Below are 20,817 nucleotides of genomic sequence, written 5' to 3' on the forward strand. Positions count from 1 at the left end.
GCTTTATTGACACAGTATTTCATATCGCAGTATCAAATCAAACTGATTACACAATCCCTGGATCAGCGACATTTTTGTGAAATTTCCACATTAATCATAACTTGAAAAAAGTAAACATGAAACAAAGACGTCGTGTATGCTGTCGATCAACAGCATAGTGTGAACCGTAAACTAACTGGCATGGCATGTGCATTGACTGCACATAAAAGCAAGTCGACATTGCAATATCAAACGGTCTACATCTTGTGAAAACAACGACATAGCATTGAAAGTTGTAATAGTCACCGGTAAAAACTCTTCACTGATGAAAGGATAATAGCGTCAAACAAATGAAATTGCATATTTAGAGAAGGAAAACCAACGTCGCATCGTGGCCTTGAGTGAGAATAACAATGGCGGATGTGCGGAGTGGGACTATTCTATTTAGGTAACGGGGGTACGGAGGGACACAGATTCATGAAGGTACTGGCAAAACGTGCCATTTTCCTAGCGATGCTGTCGCGGGAACTTCAATGTCCCATTGTTGTAACACCTTTTCAATAGTTTTTCTGATCGGAAAAGTAACTTTACTAACTGTAATGATCTATTATACGCTCATCACCTTTCTGTATCGGGGTTTAACTAGTGTAGGCATTAAAGTAAAGTGAAGTAAGCCTTTATTGAAATCCTATCCCAATGGGGATCTTGATCATGAAGTGCAATACAGGTTTTGCAAAATCAACAACAAAGAGTATATATAGATGAGGATGTAACATGTTCATCAATATTTTACTCTTTTTCATTTTTATTTTGGTCTGAGTTCAAACAATTTTCCCAAATCACATAATGATGATTTGACTGTTCTTGAAAAATGTTTATAAGGTCTTGTGTGTCTCTGAATGTGTTTTTACAAATGTTTAGTTTACTTAAAGATCATGTCTACTGTCTGTGTAGCCTTTGCAGTGAAAAAAGAAATGTATAGTCTCATGTATCTCATTATATATATATATATATATAATATATATATATATATATATATATATATATATATATATATATATATATATATATATATATATATATATATGTATATGTGTATGCATTTATGAATGTATCACATCAAAAACTTGAAGACTGAAGCATGTTTCTACCAGCATTTAGTATGTGTTGCTAATGAAAGTTGCGTGTGGCTAATAAAATTAGGACCAAATTAGCCACACTGAGTAAGTGTGGCTACTAACTTGAAATCCTACCGCTAACCCTGCTATCCCATATCAAAAAAAGTGTTCAGTCTACTAGGGACACATTGAATACAATGACTAATGATTCACACACTATCAGAGAAGTCTTTAATGATTAGGGTGATGTTCCTGGCAATGGTCAGAAAAACACATACAAAAACATTCAAATCACTGACAATCAGCCACTCAGACAGAGGTTCTGTAGTGTACGAGAAAATTATATCAACAAACTGCTGCATAATTTAGATAGCAGATTTCCAGATGATGAGATGAATATTATGGAATGTTTTGATGTGATTCTAAACCCACACCGATATCCGAAAATGTGGCCAACCTACCTGACTATGGGGTCAACCAGCTTGATCAACTGTTGAATCATTATAACAATACACCAGGTATTGATGGCGATAGAGCTAGGGCACACTTTCTGTTTTACAAACACTTCACAAGATCTCATAGGGACGCACTGAATTTTGACATGTATATCAAGCTGTTGCTAACTGATTTTACAGAGGAGTATCCTGATTTTGCCATTCTTGCTAAAATTGCTCTTGTCATACCAGTGTCCTCTGCCCCATGTGAAAGGGGCTTTTCAGTACAAAATGCCATCAAACAGAGGGCACGAAATAGACTCAATCCTCAAAGGCTTAATAGACTAATGTTCATCAAACTGGTTGGCCCCATCATAGATGATTTTGACTTCATGAACACTGCTAGGTTATTTGCTGAAGGAGCTGCTGGCAGAGTGTGAACTCAAACCTACTGGACTTGCTAGGTGAATGCCATTTCAGAGTATGAAATTACTTACCTTCTTGTCAATTTGCCAAATTTGAATACTTGTTCAAATTCCACAACGTTGTGAACTTGTCATTAAAGTTATGAGATAATTTCAATCATGAATAGTGTTCTTTGAATTGATCAATGAAGGCCGTCTCAGTATGAACTAGAATTTTTATGTAAGAATTATTTTAAGAAATGTGCAACCCATTTGCCGTGTGTTATAATATTTGAACACAGTGAAGACCATGGCATGGAAACAATATAATATTCTTGTGAAATAAATTGGGACCCCCATATTTTGATGTAGGTCTCCCATTTTCTAACACCAGGGGTCTCAGGGACTCTCAAAAGTAAAAAGTGATGTAAAACCCTGGATGTTTCATGCCATAATTTCAATATACTGTAATGATGTATTAGTAATAAACCACCTCACCGATGGGTTTACCACTTGGTTTGGACCAGTTTATTCCAGACATGTGCTCAGTATAGCTTGTGTAAGTATGTTGTGAACTTGTCAGAATATCACTTTATACCATTCACTGAGGTGGTTATCAGTTCAATATTACACAGTTCAACTTCTTTACTTGGTAGATACATTGTGCAAGGCCCGATAGCCATAAAAATTCAACATTCAAGTAATGGGGGGAACCCCTCCCCTTCCTCCTCCAATGATATAACCGATTGCTTAGCTGACCAGGGAAATGTTAGTGTATTTCTTCTCAAAATAATTACTATTTTCTTTCAGATTCGTATTGTGCACTGTGTGAAATCTGGGAAACCAAGAGGGTATGCATTTATTGAGTATGAACATGAGAGAGACATGCATTGTAAGTATCTGTGTGGTATTATTCAGTATCTTCACCATATTAGATTTCAGATCATCATATGCAGTCTTTGATTCCAAGCAATTATTGATTATCAGCTGAATCTGAAAACATTTATGCAGAAAATTATTTCTATATGGCGGCTAGCCACAATTGCCAAAATTATTTTTGTGTAAGTGGTTCATTACAGTCGCCATTGATAAATATTACAATTATTCAATGATATCAGTGCTAAGGGATTATCAATGGCTATCATTGGCTATGGTTACTGAGCCAGACATCCTAGTGCAGAAAAAGGGAATGTTATCCTTTGTGCATAACACATCTTAAAAAGTAAGAGACAGCCTTGAATAAATCAATGTTGTCATGTCCATTTTGTAATTGTTAATAGTGGACATGCTTTAAACAAGGAAATGACAGTGCTGGGACCTAACATTCTTTGAAATGTAAATAGATGAAAAGAAATCTGTACGATTTCGGCCATCTGCTGTGTTAAAGTAGTACCAGCCTTGACATTACTGAATGATGCCAGGAAACACATAATGGTATTCAGTATGACAATGCTTATAAGCACAGGGAGAGTCATACAAAAGTATAAATACTCAGTTGTATACTGATTAAAGTATGTATGCTTTCTAAATACAGAGATGTTACAAAGTTATGCATGAAGTCTTGCTTGCAAAAAGCAAATCAAAGATGTCTATGACTTTGAAAAAATAGCTTTGGTGCAACATGGGTATCCCATTTATGGACCCTTAAAACATTGCAAATTAAATGGAACGACATCAATGAAAAACATTATAGAGAGAAATTGGTATTGAGGTCAAGTGATAATAATCACTATAATATCTTAAAAGTGGCAATTTATGAACAATTAACCTGGGGAGTCTCCAGTTCAAAGGAGCACAATGTTGTAATGTTAGTATTCTAAACATTATTGAGTAGTTCAGTTAATACATATGAACTGATCATTGTGCTTGCAGTAGGTGTTAAAAATTCAGACAATGAGAAATTTATTTTGACCCACTCTGAAATGAAGTTTATCATGCAGAAAGTATGCTGGCTTAAGATCAAACTATGTCATCAGCAATAGTTATTTTAGTAGCATTAAGGTAGTATTCTCCTCACAGGTGAAAGACACAAATTTTTGCTCAAACTTTCTTCAATGAATTTTAACCATTCTCTTTCAAGAATAAAAATCAGGGGTCACCATGTAAATTTTGGAACTAGAGAATCAACATTTACCAATATTTGAAATTCAAAATGGCTGCCATCCCTGTGTTAACTTTATGGGAAAAAATTAAAATTTGGAATTTGGAAAAAACTGAGACCGTAAAAGTTTTTTCTTTCTCCAAGAGCTTTAAATTTAGCCACCACAAGGGGTAGATAAGAAAAAATTGTAGAAATTTGAGAGTATGAATATCTGTCCCCGAGGCGTTTTCTACCTTAACCTTTTTGAGTGTAACCCTTTGAAAATTGCAGCATTTAGCCAAGTATTACTTCCCTTTAGCACTCTTTATCTCACACCTGAATCAAACAAGTAATTTTAGAAGTTCTAAAGTAGTTGTCACTGACAACAAGCACAGTAACAAAGTTTGCAATTTGTGCTCTGTTAGTCTTGAAATTGGTGTTTTACTCTAGCAATGGCGTGGTTTTGTAGCAGACTGGTGTAAACAAAAGAAAAAAAACAAAAACTACATTTTGAGAAGTTTAGTAATGGGACATCAAAGGTACCTGAGTTCAGATTTGGGTTACATATTTGTATATTTCAAATAGAATTCATCAGGATCACAAACACATTTTGACAAAAATATTGATAAAGGTAAAAATAAATAAACAGGTAAGAACACCCTACAAGTTTCTTGAATACAGAAAAAATGCTGGCATTTTGTTTAACTGTGTCTTTGTATTGTATTTTTGACACAGTGCTTCCAGACAGCTTAGATTGTCCTGTAATCATCTATAGACTGTGTTACAGATATGGGTGGGTATAATGTGGTAAGCACACCCAGGTATATTATACTACACTTACAAATTTACCCCACTTATTCTTAAATTCCTCAATTAAAAGAAAGTAATAAATTCAGTGAAATATCTAATAATGTTACTTGGTATTTTAAATATTTGGCTCCAAGTTTGTATCCCTTGTAATCCTGGCAAATTTGATATGTCCAATTTATATTTTGGCTACCTAAAAATTGACAGGTGGTCTCTTCAAAATCTTTAGAAAACTGTTCCGCCATTCTTAGACTAGCATCAGAATTCAATGATGGCGATTTGAAGGTCAATGTCCTGAATTCTGATAAAGTTAAACATCTTTATTCCGAACTACTGAAAAACAAGAAAAACACCCAACCCCCTTTTCCTCTTTTTGAGCAGTCAGTGATTTTTTTTTTATCATGTAAAATTTGCAAACTCCACATGCGACACATGAATACACACATTTAGAATCATCCAATAATATCTTTTTAAATCTTGGCATATCAGAATTTATTAAAAAATGAAAAAACCATAATATAAAATTGTTAAAGCTGAACTATGGATCTAGAAGTTCCAAAATTTTAAATCACACCAAGATAAAGCCACTTTTCCGTACATTAACATGTATGATATCTGGAGCTACCTTAGGTTTATCTAGAGCTGTCACCTTGAGTTGTCTAACCCTGAGGCATAGAAAGCTGTCATGTCGTTAGATATCTAGAGCTCTCACCATGGAGTATCAGGCACTGCCACCTTGAGGTATCTAGAATTCTCATTTAGAGGTTTAGCTGTCGTCCTGAGGTATAAGAAATGTTATCCATTTAAGAAATTCTTGATGAGATTATTAACAGAAAGCCGCTAATTATGATTATAGAATTGAATGGATTATAAGGGCTTTGTATTTGTTAATTTAGATACACACATGGAATAGTATACAAGGTGTTTGTCAAAATATAATATAATATGTCCCTTCAACAGAATCAACAAAGGCCTGCTTTTCCCAGTTCTTGTTGATCAGTGAAACTTACATTGTTGGTTTTATTGCCTTGTCAATCAATTTGTACATGGACTTATACACTGTAGTCAGGTTATCATGTGAAGTTGCACATTCAAGGCTCATATGGCATCAGACTTTTCAGTGATTTAAATGTTTTTTTATTAAACATTTCAACTATATTAGCCCAGATGTTTTCTGACATGAAGCAAATCTTGCGATGATGTTAGGAGGATCGGAGGAAGTATTGTTAGTGAGAAGGAAAGACAAACTTCTGATCCATAGTCCAGCTTTACAAGAAATTACATGCAAGCAAAATGCATGTTTGTAAAAACCACTTTTATTTTGAATCAACTGATATGCTTTGAGTGATACAGAGATTTTTTGGCAAGTTAGGGTGTCCACAGTTAGTAAGACAGGGTTAACACACTTTCAGGAAACACTTCTAGTCACATCTGATATACTTTTGACATTTTTCACTTAAACCAGTGGCATTTTTAAGTTTTCCTTTAGAAAATTAAGTCTCGATCTCAAAATCAAGTAGCCTGGTCTTGCTTTAACGTCTCAAGAAGGATTAAGTTTCCAAGTGTAAACACACTATCTTGTCTCTTCTCTTTGCAAGATGCTAATATTTCTTAGTTCAGCACATCAGTAATATGGAAGTATGTGTAGAGATGACTGTACTGACACATGTCTGACTCATGTCTGACACATGTCTTTCACATGTCTCATTGAATCAGGCATATCCAGAGTCTAACATCTCATTTGTAAACTGTTCCCGTCTGACTGCAGTGACCCAACTGGATTACTTTGCAAATTTACTAAGATGTTTCAATCCCGGAAAAGCATGTTTACAGCCTGATTTTATTCATTTACTTAAGACTTGTCTGATTGGTATAATGGTACGGGACATTGCAAAATGTTCATTATGTCAGTGTAATTTTGTTTATATGGTTTTAAAAATGTGCATCTCCACAACACTATATACTATGAGGTATGGTGCTCATTGTATTTGCTGTTTGTGTATCACAAGTTAGAACCAGAATTCAAAGAAAGGAGACAGGAGATTCAGAACAAAATACATGTAACCTAGAAAGTGTCATAAAGGTTAAAAGTTTTTAAGATTGTTAATCTGACCAGTTTGTCAAGATTCTAAATAGGGATTTTGTTTTTTTTAATGAGTTATCAGATAGTCCTTGAAAGTAGTGAGATGAGAATTGTTATCAATTAGGCAACAAGGTTTTCCAGACGTACCGGTATATACAAGCAATGACCAGGCTACAATATGAAAACAATGATTAACAGTATTAGGTGGGAAAAACAGATGTGGCTAGAATGTTACCACTAAAAAAACCATAACGGGTAAGTTGGGAAGTTCCAAACAATATGGAGGCAAATCGAAGATTAATTTTGACTGGAGTTTATCCGAGGCCTGGACTATTGACAACAAGTGACATAAAAAAGTGAAGTTCCCTTGGTTGTAGGCAAGACTGGCTAAGTGATTTGGTAGGTTGAACAGACCCAAGAGGGTTTGTTAACTGTAAGTGGGTAACAGGTACATGATGTAAGTCTTGTGCTGTGTTTTGGAATGTAAATTATTGTTTCCTGAAAAGTGTCATTGTTTAGAGATGGACTTCCTAGCAGTTCTTATGTCCTGTGAGAGAAAACAGTATTATTTGATCAGTGTTATATGTAGACTTCATGCAAGATTATGTTGAAACTTTGTATCTAATTGAATGGAGGAGAAAAAAGATGCTACAGTTTAGGCAAATTATTATACAAGAAACAGAAGTGAACTGAAATATTTAAGAAGGCAGAAGTTGCAGTAAACAAAGATGTTTGTCGTGCATTTTAATGAGAGATTCAGAAATGAAATGCCAAGTTTCATGTGCTGAGATTGATTTTCATTGATATGCAAATGTAGGAATCTAAAAAGTTGCTAAATTGTCATGGGTAGGATGATATAAATTGCAACTGTATTTGCAAGAATGTTACAACTTGATTTTTTAAAACATTTTTGCAACAATGTTACAAATTTATTGATAAAAACAAATTATTTGGAACAGTGTTAGGAATTGATAGGTGAAAAGTGATACATTGTTATCAAGAATGTTACAAATGGATTTTGAAAAACTGATAAATGATTTCCTGTTGTGACTAGATGGATTTAGGTGCAAAAGTTTGTTCCAAATAAGCAAAAAAAAGCATGATTATTACGCTAAAATCTGGATGTAAGAAGTGACATAAGAGATGAAGCAACACACTATGTTGGTAAGAGGTTATTGAAGTGAGAAGTGTTAAGACTTTGGATGTTGGTAACAGACTGGTAAAATTAGCCATGCAAGCGGGTAAGACATGGATATGATTTCAAGTCAGTAATGGTAAGACATTGGTAGGAATGGCCACTCAAGTTGGTAAGACATTGAGGTAAATTCACTGATACTCAAATGGATTTTAACTGGCGACCTGCAATACCAACCCACTAAGAGCAAAAAGATACACTCAATATTGGTAAGATTTTGGTAGAAATTACCATTCAACTTGGTAAGATTTTGGTAGAAATAACCATTCAGTATGGTAAGAAACATGTTAAAACAACGGTTGACACCGGTAAGAATGGTGGAAGTTAATATTCAAGTTGGTAAGACTGGTTTAAATGTGCCAATAGGTGGTAAGGCTCAAGATGGAATAACTTTGATGGAAAAGATAATTTGTATTGCATTGGTAAGATGTGTGTGATTTGAGTACATATGAGGAAGATACTGGTAGGAGTTGCCATGAAACTGGCAAAACATACCTTGAAAAACAGTTGTTGGTAAGACTAGAAAAAAATAATTCATAGTTGGTAAGACCTGGGTTGGAGTGGGACTTAAACTGTGTAAGTATTACCTATGCTGAACTCTTGGTTCATATTCGTAACACCATATACAGTAACAAAAGTCTCTATTTTACACTGGGTTTTGAATGAAAAATGTGTCGCTACAAGACAATACTGAATTAGAGCTGTAGCTAAGAGGTTAGAATAAGTCACTCTGTGAAAGTAGAGTTACAATGTTTTGTAAAATTTGGTAAGTCTGTATACTAGAGATTCTAATTTGAATAATATGTCACCTTGAAATTTAGTTTGGAATGGCAACCATGGTGAGATTAGATGAGAATAGACTTTTTATGAAGTAAGGGTGGATCGGGAAAAGTGTCACTAACCTGTGACAATGGTTTGGGTTACAATGGTAAGACTTTGTGCAAGGTACATTTAACAGAAAGGAAGATTTGATTTGGAATAACAGAAGACACATTTTGGTTGAGAAGATAGATTTAGACTGGGATGATGGAAGATAGATTTTGGCTGGGATGACAGAAGATAGATTTTGTTGGGATAACAAAAGATAAATTTGGGTCAGAATGAGACTAGATAGATTTGGGTTTGGATGACAGAAAGAAAGATTGAGGTTGGAATGATGGATGACTGTGATGAGTGAGAGATGGTTGGTGTGAGAGATGGTTGGTGTGAGAGATGGTTGGTGTGAGAGACATGATGTGGCTGATGTCTGTGAAGACCATTCAGATTTGATGAGTTCTTTTTTCAACCACAACATGGATATGATCTGGGTTGGAATGTCGAGAAACACTGATCAGGATTAACTAAATGTCTTTAGATTTGCATACTAAGGGGATGATATCACAGTTTTTTTGCATGAATGAAAAAACTGAAGTAACGGTACCTGTAAGTTCATAACACAATCTATAACTCAAGTTACTACAAATGATGTTTGTATAAGTGTGTACAAATGTCAGCTCATGAGCACATTTTGGTTGATGCCAGAAATTATATCAATAATTTCTTTGTCTCTTATTTCTGCAATTGGGGCTGACATTATGTGTGTCAATCATGATAGAATGTTCAGGATATTAGACAATCTACTCCATTTAGAGAAAATTCAGAATATGGTTGAAAACCAGCTAGTTTAGTCCCTCGACCCTTTGACTACCATAAATAGTAATTTCTGTGTCAACCATGTTATCAACAAGACTAGGATCTCACTACTCATTTCTCAAGGTATAAATTAATTGTGACACTGGAAATTTGTAGCACTCAAGGTAGTCAAGGGATCAAAGGCTTGAACTCCTCAGAATGATAATGAAAAGATCATAGAGTGTATGTGTTGTCTACCTTATGTGGGTACATCCTGGAGAACCCTTTGTGAGCCATGGTGATACATGTCAAGGTTTTCGATATGTGGTATCTGACATACACAACACAGGAGTATTTGAGAATTGTAAATTAACTCTTTTCCTACCAGGCCTGTCTCCTATCATCTGCCAAGTTGGTAAAAAGCTTTATTGAAGCAAAACTACACATATTTTCACCACTTTGATCTGCCAAGTTGGTAAAAAGCTTTATTGAAGCAAAACTACACATATCTTCACCACTTTGATCTGCCAAGTTGGTAAAAAGCTTTATTGAAGCAAAACTACACATATCTTCACCACTTTGATAGCATACTATAAAAGATAAAGTTATAGTATGTTTACAGTATGTGTTTTCAGGGCTCTTCCTGTGTTCAGATCTTTGTTCAAATCTCAACATACAGTTGTATATTGAACACTTTACTTTGTCTTACTGGTCTTAACCAGCTTGAGCTGATGATGACAGATAAACTTAGTAGGATCAGAGTTAAATCAATGGACACATGACTGTTATAGTGACAGGTGAAAAAATGCAATACATGGTGCCATATCAGTTATGTTACCAGTGAATTCAAACAACTCACTGTACCTAATGCATGGCTGACATAGGATCCGATGCCAATCTGTATATCACTATATTGGACAACAAAAAACCAAATACTAGTACCTGTCTGTGACAAGTATATTATTGGTATTCCTTGCTTTGATTTCAATTGTATTATTCTTCATTTCAGAATACATATTTATCAATAGCAGTGATACATGGTTTTAATTGTGCTCACAGTCCATGATCACTTGTAACAACCCACAGTTATCAACAGTCATGGCACATGAATCTGAATCTGATTTTAAGTTTGTGTGTACAACCATCTCTGTTCTGTTTATCAACAGTCATGGCCATGAATCTGAATCTGATTTCAAGTTTGTGTTTACACAAACTTTTGTACAGAACATTGGATAATAATTTTGAAAATTTCTGTTGCAAAATGCACCATTGAGTGTTTATAGAAATGTTTCCATTTGCAGCGTATCTTGTCATGTGTTTATGTGAAAAGTTGTTTGTTTAAACAGATATTGCATAAAATAAACAACACAATGTGGTGGATAGTAGTCCTGGTAAGAGTAATGTGTGTGTGCAAAGTTTGTATCACACTGTGTCGCAGACTGCTGCTCTTTGAAAACAATAATGATCATTTCAGTTTTTGCAGGACGGAATGAACCGTAAGTATCACCTCCATGTTGTGTATTTGAATGCAAACAGTTACATGACAGAGATTTACATGTTTGTGTTTCACTTTTCTTTTCGCCGGTACAGCTGCATACAAATATGCAGATGGCAAGAAGATAGATGGACGTAGAGTGTTGGTGGATGTAGAGAGAGCAAGAACTGTCAAAGGATGGTTGCCGAGACGTTTAGGTCAGTAATGTCTCAGTTCTGGCATTTTATCACCGCTTTGGTCAAATTCCTTTCCTTAGGATGGGATAAATAATTTATGTAGCATCTTGTATCCATTGGAAGATATTCACTGATACTTCAAGAAATCTCTTAAAAAAATTGTTAGACAAATAATGTTGATGACATGGAGTCTAGTAATGTTGATCACATACTTGGTGCCAGTTTGGTTGTATTTCAAACTGAAGGATATGATTTGTTATTGCTGACATAAGCAAAGTGGTACCTTTTATCTGATAGTATCGTATGTGGTTACTACTAGTATTCATCTGGTAGATACTTTTAGTATTGTATCTGGTAGATTCTAGTATTGTATCAGGGTGATACTAGTATTGCGATTTGAAGATACTGGTTTTGAATCTGGTTGTTACTAGTATTGTATCTGGTAGATACTAGTACTCGTTTGGTTGATACAAGTATTTATTTAGTTGCTACAAGTAGTTATGGTGTGCTTACTCTTGTGTTCTTTTAAAAAGCGGAGCTTAAGTGGCACGTCTAGTTGGCCATGCCTGCTGTGTGTTCTAAGATGTCACCTGAAATAATTCAGCGTTTCCGTTACAATTTCAAAACTTGCGTACGATTTTACGCAACTGAGTTTTTATTTGCGTAAAATGTATTCAAAATGCGTACGGTAGGAATCAGTATCTGAAGTGAGCTGGGCAGTCTTTTCTGTAGAACTTGGGGGTTTCCTGTAATGCGCATGCTCTATTAACAAAAAACAACAACCTGGGGGGCTTCAAGGTGTAGCTGAACGTTTGCAATGCCGTGATGCATGTCCCGTATATGATCGTTGAGCAGCCCAATGAGTTCATGACGTTCAAAGAAAATACCTTCTGACTACGAAATTAGTGTTTTCAAAGGGCCAATAATAAGCAAATACTGTTCAAAGTCCAGCGGGACCTCTCAAGAATGCAACCCGACAGAGTCTAAATGGTCACCCATAAACACTTTCCAAATAACATGCGACGTAATGACCATTAACTGTATTGTGTTACCAACAACCAACAACGTAGACTCGATCGATTCTCGAATTTTTTGCATCTGTAGTGCCATTGTCTGTACAGAACTGATTGACATGATGTTTTGTGATGATGAAATACAATGTTGCATAAAGTGCTGCGGTCTGCTAAAGTCTAAAATGTTGCAATATCATGATAAATGTCACTTGCAAGCAGGTGCATATTTCTATTTTTGTCCTGCATTGAACCATGTTCAGGCAATGTAGTGCGGGCCAAGTACGTCGTGTCATGGGCGGCATTTCTCAGTGCGTATTTGTTTACGCAGCCATGATTTTTTTTGCGTATTTCCGAACAATTTTGCGTTAAAATACGCAGGATTTGCGTTAACGGAAACACTGATAATTTACTTCCAAATTGATGAAAATTTGACAAAATATGTAGGAAACAGTGACTTTGTAGCTCATTGGTGGAGCATAAGCTTGATGATGATGAAAATTGTTTCTTCCAATCCAAATTGACTGAATTAAAATTGAACTCTGTTGTCAAGCCATTGACTATTGCTAAAGGTGGCAGTACATTGAATAGTTAAGTTTCCATTTCAGGTGGAGGATTAGGAAGTACTCGTAAAGGTGGTCCGGATGTCAATATACGTCATTCTGGAAGAGAAGATATGATGTTAAAGTGAGTAAATGAACTGATGAATATTGTAACCAGTTTTGTTCCATGGGGGCTTATAGATTCTGTAATCTCTGTACATACATCTGTGTGTCCATCCATTCACGCAGATATCTTAGAGATGCCTGGAGCGATTTCATTCAAACTTGGTACAAGGATTACTCCCTAATGTGTATATCTTACATATACACGTGGATAATGTTTTGTGAACCGATCCAATTTAGCCGTGGGGCGGCCATTTTGTTTCCAAATTTATTAACCAAATGGAGACAATGTCATTGACAATGACTTGTTTTCTGTGATTTTTGCAGCTCATACCGTGATCGTGGAGATGATGATAGAGATAGGAGAGATAGAGGGCGCCGTGAGCGAGGACGCAGCAGGGAACGAGAAAGAGAACACCGAGAGCCTCGCAGAAAATCTAGAAGTCGTAGCAGAGAAAGGAAACGTGAGAGAGAGCGTGATCGTGATAGGGGTGACAAAGATCGTGAAAGGCGTAGAGACCGCGATAGGGATAGAGATAGGGATAGGGATAGGGATAGGGAAAGAAAGCATAGAGACAGAGATAGGGATAGGAGAGATAGGGACAGAGGTAGGGACAGAGATAGGGACAGAGATAGGTAGGGACAGGGAGGAGAGGCCAAGAGATGAGAATAGGGAAAGAGAAAGAGATGAGAGGGATCGTGATGACAGGGAAAGAGACAGGGAAGATAGGGATAGAGATAGGGAAAGGGATCGGGATAGAGGTAGAGAGAGGGACATGGATATGGATAGAGAGAATGAAGCAGAATTATATCAAGATGAGTACAATGGGCGACAGATGATGATCAAACAAGAAGATATTGAAGAAGGTGAAGATGTTATGTTTAATCACCAAGTACCATCTCCACCATCTGCAGAGTATACCATGCAAGAAATTACTGATGCTGAAATGGAACATCAATAGGTAAATACTTACAGATCATTTGTAAAAGTAGCTTTTTCAACTATAGACCTACCTGTAGTAAAGTTAACTGTGTGGTATAGCTACCCACAGGGCTGTTTTTCAACCAGCAAAGCTTATATTTGTACTTTGTATTTGCAGCTTTTCCACAATGCCTTAATGACAGAAATATACCTGGAAATGTTTCAACACAGAGTATTTGTACTAGACAGACTCACTGTCAGGGTTTTCTAAATTTAATCAGTTCAAGAAATCTCATTTTATTGATCAAGATTGATCAAATGGATGATTGGCATTTTGATTGATCATCCTGTTACATAGCCCACTGATATAGTTTCCAGCCATATATCTTATACAGTATATTCAACCCGGAGCTTGAATTGTATTTTAGTGACCTGCTTGCTTATCAAAGTTGCATGATTTCTTAACATTTCCTTCCTGTATTTTCTATTTGCAGACTACCCAACTGCATCAATTTTATTCAATTGTACCTCCTAGCTTGATGGGTCTGGTCATTTCTACTTGGTCTTGTAGTTATAAGTGGAACCACTGAACCTAATGGATATTGGTTGTGCCATGTGCCTGTAAAGATTTGAACTGAACTCGCAAGAAATTATTTGGTTACAGAATTGCTTTGGAGGGCCTTACCCTTTACAATGTCCTTTTAAGGTAGTACGCGCCACGAAAGTGAAGACTTGAACTTTCGCTCAAACTTTCATAAACGAAACTTTCAACCATTCTGTTGCCAAATCAACACTAAAAATTTGGGGTCACTGTGCAAAGTTTGGAACTAGGGAAACAAATTGTCCAACATTTTGCGATGTTTGAAATTCGAAATAGCCGCCATATCTGTTTTAACTCTATGGAGGAAAATAAGATGGTGAAAGTTTTACTTTCTCCAAGAGCTTTAAAATAAGCTCCACAAGTGGTAGATCAGCAAAGAGTTGTAGATGTATCTGTCCCCAGGCGCATTCCACCTTAAAATCACAAGTTGAGAAAACCTTATCTCACTACATTTCTGAAAGGCTCCGAGTATCATACATGTTGTAGTGTTGTACATTTTGACAAAAAGTTGTGTATTCAATTTCACACAATTTTCATTGGTAGTTATGTCTTTAAAAGTCTTTACCCAGTAAGTACTTAAATTTCAACATTACTGTACACTTAAGATTTTTGTAGGGTTTCCGTTTTGAGGAAACCAAAATGATAAAGAAAAGCTTGTTTGAATGTGAAAATTTCTGATATGATCACCTTAAAATTTTCCATTTACTAAAGTAACTAAGTTGTTAGCCATTAACTTGATATTAGTCAACTATAGAACTAGAGAGTTTGATATCAGGAATTCTTATGCAAATAACTGTCGCTAGCATTTTCAGTGTAGATTAAACTTGCATATGAACAAAATAGGCAAAAATTTACACTTGTCATCCCCAGATAATGTGTAAATACCACATTTGTGACTATAAAGAGGTTAAACAATCTCTGTTGGTAGAATATCAATTACTACAGAGTGGTTCAAAATGTTTATTTGTTAATCCTGAGTTTGGAAATGCAAATACAAATTATAAAGTTATAAAGTTGAAAACATTAGAAGCATCAAGTGTACTGATATAAAGCTTTCTTTAACACAACTCTGTATTACAAAGATTGACTGACATTAGCTAAGCTAAGGTAGGTAAGTACATTTTGTCCCAAGGTAAGTGTAACTAGACTCTGTTTTAGGAAGAGGTAAGCAAACTTTTTTTTTGTTTTTGATAATTTCAGAAAAGAGCTTTAGGAGGTACTGCTCAGGCTTAATTCATGATTAGATAAGATGTATGTGTAGATTATTATGACAAAGCAATTGAAATTTTTATCAATGGTATTGCAAAGTAGATATTTTAGTGACTCAGTGTGATTTAGAATTTGTTGCAAGGAACTGTCAATAAATTTTTTAACTGAAAGAATGGAACATTGTGATAATTTTAAAGCAGGTTTATCTTGCTATTTTAGCCCATAAACCACACCCAGTAGTGGTTATGCCATGAGATTTTGACCATTTTATGACATATTAGCATTAGTGAAGTGGTCAATACTGAATGGCATAGCCATTGCTTACATGGTTTATTGCCACTGTGTCATAACAGTACCGCTATGTTGTAACAGTACCGCTTTGTCAATACAGTACAGCTATACCATAACAATATCGTTATGTCAGAACAGTAGCGCTATGTCATATTGGTACTGCTGTGTCCTAACAGTACAGTTATGTCATATTAGTACTGCTATGTCACAACAGTACCGCTTTGTCACATCGGTACTGCTATGTCGTCAAACAGTACCGCTATGTCATATCGGTACTGCTATGTCATAACAGTACAGTTATGTCAGTACCACTATGTCACAACAGTACCGCTTTGTCATATTAGTACTGCTATGTCACAACAGTACCGCTATGTTATATCGGTACTGCTATGTCGTCAAACAGTACCGCTATATCATAACAGTACAGTTATGTCAGTACCACTATGTCACAACAGTACCGCTTTGTCATGTCGGTACTGTTATGTCATAACAGTATGCCTATGTCATAACAGTACTATATATTGTTGCCTGAATACATGGGTTTAGGTGCCCGAGAGCAGGTGACAAATTGCCCGATGCCAGGAGGGCACATAAACCCATGTATTCAGGCAATAATATTTTTATTACATGCCTCTTCACAGTTAATGTATATATATCATTTAGTTACATGCAGGGCATTTTCAAACGATTTTTACCATTATCGACCAGCATCAAACAGATTTCAATGAAAGTCAAAGTAGAGGTGCTCGCATGTATATTTTACATCTGGCGTGAAGCATCTACTTTGACGGCAAAAACATTGAAAGGCTTCACTGGACCAGGTAACCATGGAAACTGGTCAGTACATCGTTCACCGGCCCGCTAACATCCCGGATGTTCCTATTCAAATCAATGCACTGGTTTGCATTCACCTTGAGGCATGTAATAACACTATGTTGTAACAGTACTGCTACGTTGTAATATATATATTGAGATTCCCATTGTTCAATGTTCATCAGATAAAAACAGGCATTAGCCAAGTACACAGTGTTGCTTGAATTCAGTCTTGTGGTGTATAAGTTGGTCTATTGGCTAGAAATGTAGTCTGCAACCTAGGATCAAAGAGACTCTAAGCTAGTGGTCTATCGGCTGGAAGTAAAGTATACCATTAAAATCAAATAGTCTCTGACCAAGTGGTCTTATTTGTATAGTCTACCATCTTAAATCAAAGTCTCTTCAACCTAGTGGTCTGTTAGCTGGATATATAGTCTACCATCTTAAATCAAAGTCTCTTCAACCTAGTGGTCTGTTAGCTGGATATATAGTCTGCCATCTTAAATCAAAGAGTCTCCAACCTAGTGGTCTGTTAGCTGGAAATATAGTCTGCCAGCTAAAATCAAAGCCTGTAACCTTGTCCAGTGGTCAATCATCCAGTGTACTATTCAGTGGTCCAACAAATTGGAAATTTTGAGAATTCACTGACATCAGACTTGCTTATTAAAATTGAAATTTTACCTGCCATTTGGCTGGCTTTCCATATGAAGTTATGACTCATGGATTTAGGATTAGTAATGAAAGAGCAGGCAACGTCTTTGAAAAATGATCTGGACAAGTCACTGGCTAAGATATCAGTGTATTTTGTGAAGAAAAGGAAATCTTGTCGTGAAATCCAATGGGAGTAGGATAAGCTCTTGATCAAGTGGGAATAGGATAAGCTCTTGATCAAGTGGGATAGGATAAGCTCTTGAAACAGAAAGCAAGTTTACAAGAACTGTGTGGACATTTTGAACTTTAAGAAATGAACAGTTGCAAAACATAAGTTGTCATTTTCATAATAAATTGTTCTTTTTAACACACATTTGGTACCTATATATTTCCTTATAGTGTTAACAAAGTGACTGCCATTTAAAAGACGAACTGACTTCTTTCTTCTTCCTAACCTAGCTACCTTCATCAAATTAGAAACCATGTACCGGTATATTATCCTAGTTCTGATTATGAATAGGATTAGCTTGGTTTTCTTTAGCGTAATCTGGCAAGCATTTCACTTTACTTTCTCATGTGAGATATGTGTGCACTTACAATGATATGTGACCTTTAGGTAATACCTGGTGATATGTGTGACCTTGCCATACCGGTAGTATGTGTGACCTTACCTGGTGATATATGTGACCTTGCCATACCGGTAGTATGTGCGACTTTACCTGGTGATATGCATGACCTTGCCATATATGTGACCTTACCTGGTGATATGCATGACCTTGCCATATATGTGACCTTACCACGATGAAAAAAGCATTCCTGCTAATGACATTCTTCAAACACAAATCTTCCAGATATATTTGGTGACATTTCTGACTTTCCTGTTGACATGGGAGACCTTAAGTTGCTGACGATTTAGTTCAAAAGTCAAAATCTGCAGAAGGTTTATAGAAGTTACATTCTTTTTATTAAAAGTTGGGGTCTTTCAGTAAACACTAAAAAAACAAAAACTGGTTTTCAATAAAAGTAACCCTTTAATAAAGAATGAGTCGTTTTATTTTGAGAAAAATGCAATTTAAACTGTAAATCAGTATACATATGTAGGTATAGTTTTTAGCTCACATTTGATAAACCAAATAGTTTTTACTTTGTTAAAAGGAATTTATGGTAATTTATGACAATGTATTTTTGCACCATGAAAAAATACTTCTCCAAAACGTAATTTAAAAATAATGTAAATTAGTCAAACAAATACTGTATTGTGTGCACTATACAATGCTATTTTTGACAAATGAATTCCAGTCTGGAATAAAATTCAGTTACCCTCACTGGTATTGGGCATTGCAGTACCCTGTTTAATACTGGGCATTTTGATATGATTTTTGGAGTTGAACAAAAAACTCTGCTTTACGGACATGACAAGAATACTGGGGAAAAAATGAAAATTACACATAATGGAGCTTTAAAGGCTCCAGTTCCAAACAAAATGCTTAAGTCATCATTTCGGATTTTGTTTCATCTTATTGTGTACAAAACAAATATCGGGCCACAGAGTTTACAATATGCCAGGTCCCCACCATTGTAGACTCCATAGACTCCACAATTGTTGCTGTAATTGGTTGTTTTTTCCACATTATATCATGTGACTGCTCTGGTAGATTCTCATATGGCTGAGTTACAAAACACTCAAAATGTCGCAGCACTTTCTGTAAGGTCAAAAGAACATACACCTAAGGCTGTTAAAAGTCCATTTCCTGACATCGTTTTACTGGTGGGGGGGTTTCTCCATCAAAGCTGACAATTGGGAAATTTTATAGCTTGCATCGTATCTAAAAAACACGATTAGAACTAATTTGGGATAATTGGATCTTCATATTTTTCAAATTTCTCGAAAGTGTCAGGTGCCTTATAGCTGAATAATGCAATATTACAAACTACTCCTAAAAACCAGTGTACAACGTAAAAGGAAAAGCAGATGAGCTTACATTTGCAGATTTAAAAGACATTGCTTCACCATCCAGTTATCCCAAATTATCGTGTTCAAAGGTGGTTGAAATCAAAGTAAGACTTTCATGGCCCCGTCTGATAGACATGCATGCCATTTACAGAGAGAGCAGGCAATTTGTCATTTTTTTTTAATTGTGATAATATTTGTCATTTTTTATGCAAGCTACTACTACCAGCTTCCCAATCAGTTCTAGATATTCAATTAAATATTCCATTTACCGAAAAATCTTCTTATTTGGTCTTCAAGTTTTTCAGTTGGTCTTTGCACTCTTATTGTCATCTTCAATCAGAAACAAAGCAAAACATGACAATTTGCAAATTCAACACTTCATTGGGAAATAAATAAACATATTACATGAGTAGCCATCAATTCTGGTCAAAGAGGATGTTTTTTCTATTTCTGTGTACAACCCTGACGATATATAAATGTCCACTGCTGTACATGTACTGAAGTATTCATTGAGATGTAGTGCTGAACGTGAGTGATGCAAGTTACCTAACAAAATACTTTTACAATCCTTAAAAACTATCTACTGTTGATTGACCAATCAGAGTGCTCAATTCAGGGTGTTTTATTTACTCGTAAAGCCTTGGTCACCAAATTCCAGAAACGAATGACAGCGCCGTAGTAAAGTACTGTCCAATCAAAAGTGAACATGTCATATTCTGTAGACATCTGGTACGTTTTAATATTCAAATTTGGTAACACAGCGGAAACCAGCTGCAACACAAAATCTGCTGTGCCCTAGGGCATTTATATAATGTGCCCTAGGGCATTTATAGGATGTTCCATTACATTAGAAGGCTATTTCACAAATTAAAGTTTTAATTCATATCCTAAACATGTTACATTGACAAAGGGGACGGTTGACGTAAACACATTGAAAACGAAAATATATCAGTTAGGGGCGATAGTTTTTAAGTCTGATAAAACCCTCGTACTCGGGCTTTATCCTATACTTCTGGTATATAAAGTCCAACCCTACGATAAAATGTCTCGGCCTGCGGCCTCGACACTTTTATCGTTGGGTTGGACTTTATATACCAGACGAGCCCTCGTACTCGGGCTTTATCCTATACATAAAAGCTGATACAGTTCTATGCCGGATTATGAGTGTTCAATCAATATATGCTTGAATGAGAAAATGTGGAAACTTAAAAAAACAGAATGCTGATTGTCAGAATTTTCAAAGCGTATTGATAATTAATAACAAAGTTCTGGATGATGGTCGTGTTAAATCATTATTATGATTTCCTATTTATGTGTTT

General features: G+C 35.7%; 1 protein-coding gene across 1 annotated transcript in view; it reads left to right on the forward strand.

Moving 5' to 3' along the window:
• The window catches only part of LOC139142355 (U1 small nuclear ribonucleoprotein 70 kDa-like), a 36,209-nt gene extending 21,549 nt beyond the window's left edge, over positions 1–14,660 (forward strand). The window contains 6 exon segments of the mRNA XM_070712275.1: positions 2,746–2,827; positions 11,302–11,403; positions 13,001–13,079; positions 13,385–13,672; positions 13,674–14,019; positions 14,474–14,660. Coding sequence (XP_070568376.1) covers positions 2,746–2,827; positions 11,302–11,403; positions 13,001–13,079; positions 13,385–13,672; positions 13,674–14,019 — 897 coding nt within the window. The 3' untranslated portion in view covers positions 14,474–14,660.
• Positions 14,661–20,817: the final 6,157 nt, after the last annotated feature.

This window comes from Ptychodera flava, chromosome 1, assembly GCF_041260155.1.
Source record: "Ptychodera flava strain L36383 chromosome 1, AS_Pfla_20210202, whole genome shotgun sequence".
In the NCBI taxonomy this organism is placed as follows: domain Eukaryota; kingdom Metazoa; phylum Hemichordata; class Enteropneusta; family Ptychoderidae; genus Ptychodera; species Ptychodera flava.